Consider the following 2,220-nt stretch of genomic DNA (forward strand, 5'->3'; position numbering starts at 1 on the left):
AGGTGATGGTGAGGAAATATTTCATGTCATGTAGCAACCAGTTATGGCACGGTTTTTTCCTAGGATGGTTGGACCTAACAGTTGGTAGAGTCAGTGGGAAACATGGAATGTTTTAGGTTAAATATATGTGATATATCTCTAAATAGAGGCTGGGCAGTCCTCTGGAGAACAAAGTAGTCTGAATGATCCTACCACAGTGTTTCATTTATTTTATAGTATAAAATATAACAGTTTACTTACTAATATTCTTTTCAAATTTTGTACTAATTATAATTATTGTATATATATTATATAGTTATAATTACTTTAGTACCCTCTTTTACTTTCAGGAATTTCTCTATTTGGACAATAATTTATATGCCCACCTAATCTACTTCCGTTTATGATATGCATTCTGGGAAGAAGGAAAAATATGTTTGACCATTATATCAGTTATTTTTGCATAAAGTATCTATGAGACAAAGTACCAGAGAATAAAAAGAGTAAGACACTGGCACTATAATGAAGAATCAAGTCAATTTCCATTTTCTTTAGTTGGCTTTCTTGTAATATGCCATAGCTATATTAGTGTTCTGGGCATTTATTTGAGCCTTAGATAACTTATTCAGAATGTGGACTTGGACTAGATAATCATAAGTTGAATCCCAATACAATTCTGTGCTTTTAAAAAAAATATTTTATTTATTTATTTGACACAGAGAGAGATCACAAGTAGGCAGAGAGGTGGACAGAGAGAGAGGGGGAAGCAGGCTACCCACTGAGCAGAGAGCCTGTTGTGGGGCTCGATCCCAGGATCCTGAGATCATGACCTGAGCTGAAGGCAGAGGCTTAACCCACAGAGCCACCCAGGTGCCCCAATTCTGTGCTTTTTATCTAAGATATAAAAAGAAAGTTTAGATTTAAGTAAAAGTAGATATTCAAAGACATTAATCATTGCCATTTCCTTTTCCAGAATCTAGGAATGGCAAAACCTTACGTGAAATCCAAGGAGATGACAGAGTTGGTCAACACACCATCCTGGATGGACAAAGGTCTGGGCTCTCAGAATGAGATGAAGGAGGAGGAGAGAAGACCAGCTGCTTATGGGATGCTTGGAAGCTTAGCTGAAGAGCATGACAGTATTGAGGAGGAAGAAGAGGAGGAAGAAGATGGGGAGAAGCCCAAGAGAAGGGGTCCCAAGAAAAAGAAGATGACAAAAGCTCGCCTTGAGAGATTCAGGGCCCGAAGGGTCAAGGCCAATGCTAGAGAGCGGACCAGGATGCATGGCTTGAATGATGCCCTGGACAACCTGAGGAGAGTCATGCCATGTTACTCAAAGACCCAAAAGCTCTCCAAGATAGAGACTCTAAGACTGGCCAGGAACTATATTTGGGCTTTGTCTGAGGTCCTGGAAACTGGACAGACACCTGAAGGGAAGGGCTTTGTGGAGATGCTCTGCAAAGGGCTGTCTCAGCCCACAAGCAACCTGGTGGCTGGATGCCTCCAGCTAGGCCCTCAGTCTGTCCTCCTGGAGAAGCATGAGGAGAAATCTCCTATTTGTGACTCTGCCATTTCTGTCCATAACTTCAGCTATCAGTCTCCTGGGCTCCCCAGTCCTCCTTATGGCCATATGGAAACACATCTTATTAATCTCAAACCCCCAGTATTCAAGAGTTTGGGAGAATCATCCTTTGGGAGCCATCCACCTGACTGCAGTACACCACCTTATGAGGGCCCACTCACTCCACCTTTGAGCATCAGTGGGAACTTCTCCTTGAAGCAGGATGGCTCTCCTGACCTGGATAAATCCTACAGTTTCATGCCACATTACCCCTATGCAAGCCTAAGCTCAGGGCATGTGCATTCAACTCCGTTTCAGGCTGCTACGCCTCGCTATGATGTTCCCATAGATATGTCCTATGATTCCTACCCCCACCATGGCATTGGGGCCCAACTTAATACAATCTTTACTGATTAGGGCAGTAAGACAAACATTGCAGAGGATAATATGGAAATGTTTTCCACAATTCAAGTGGTTGAGCTGAAAAATCAATGACCTTAAAGGAACCCTATAGATATATATTGGACACAATATCCCCAGTCCATTTGGGCCCTCCTGCACTAGCCACTCTCTTATCAGCTTCTCATATTGCATTGATTCCTTTAGTTAGGGTCCTCAAGTGAAATTATTGGATTGTTACAATCATGTGGAAATAAAACAGAAGCCCTGGGCCATTTTCT

The 2,220-nt window shown here is 42.1% G+C and overlaps 1 protein-coding gene across 1 annotated transcript; it reads left to right on the top strand.

Moving 5' to 3' along the window:
- The first annotated feature begins 961 nt into the window (after positions 1–961).
- NEUROD4 (neuronal differentiation 4) lies at positions 962–1,957 on the top strand. The gene has a single exon (XM_046010793.1). It carries the CDS (start codon positions 962–964, stop codon positions 1,955–1,957), a length of 996 nt encoding a protein of 331 aa, XP_045866749.1.
- Positions 1,958–2,220: the final 263 nt, after the last annotated feature.

The sequence above is a fragment of the Meles meles genome, chromosome 7 (assembly GCF_922984935.1).
Source record: "Meles meles chromosome 7, mMelMel3.1 paternal haplotype, whole genome shotgun sequence".
Taxonomy (NCBI): Eukaryota; Metazoa; Chordata; class Mammalia; order Carnivora; family Mustelidae; genus Meles; species Meles meles.

Excerpts from the sequence above, each read along its gene's own strand:
- NEUROD4 (XM_046010793.1), top strand. The coding sequence starts at position 962 with ATGGCAAAACCTTACGTGAAATCCAAGGAGATGACAGAGTTGGTCAAC.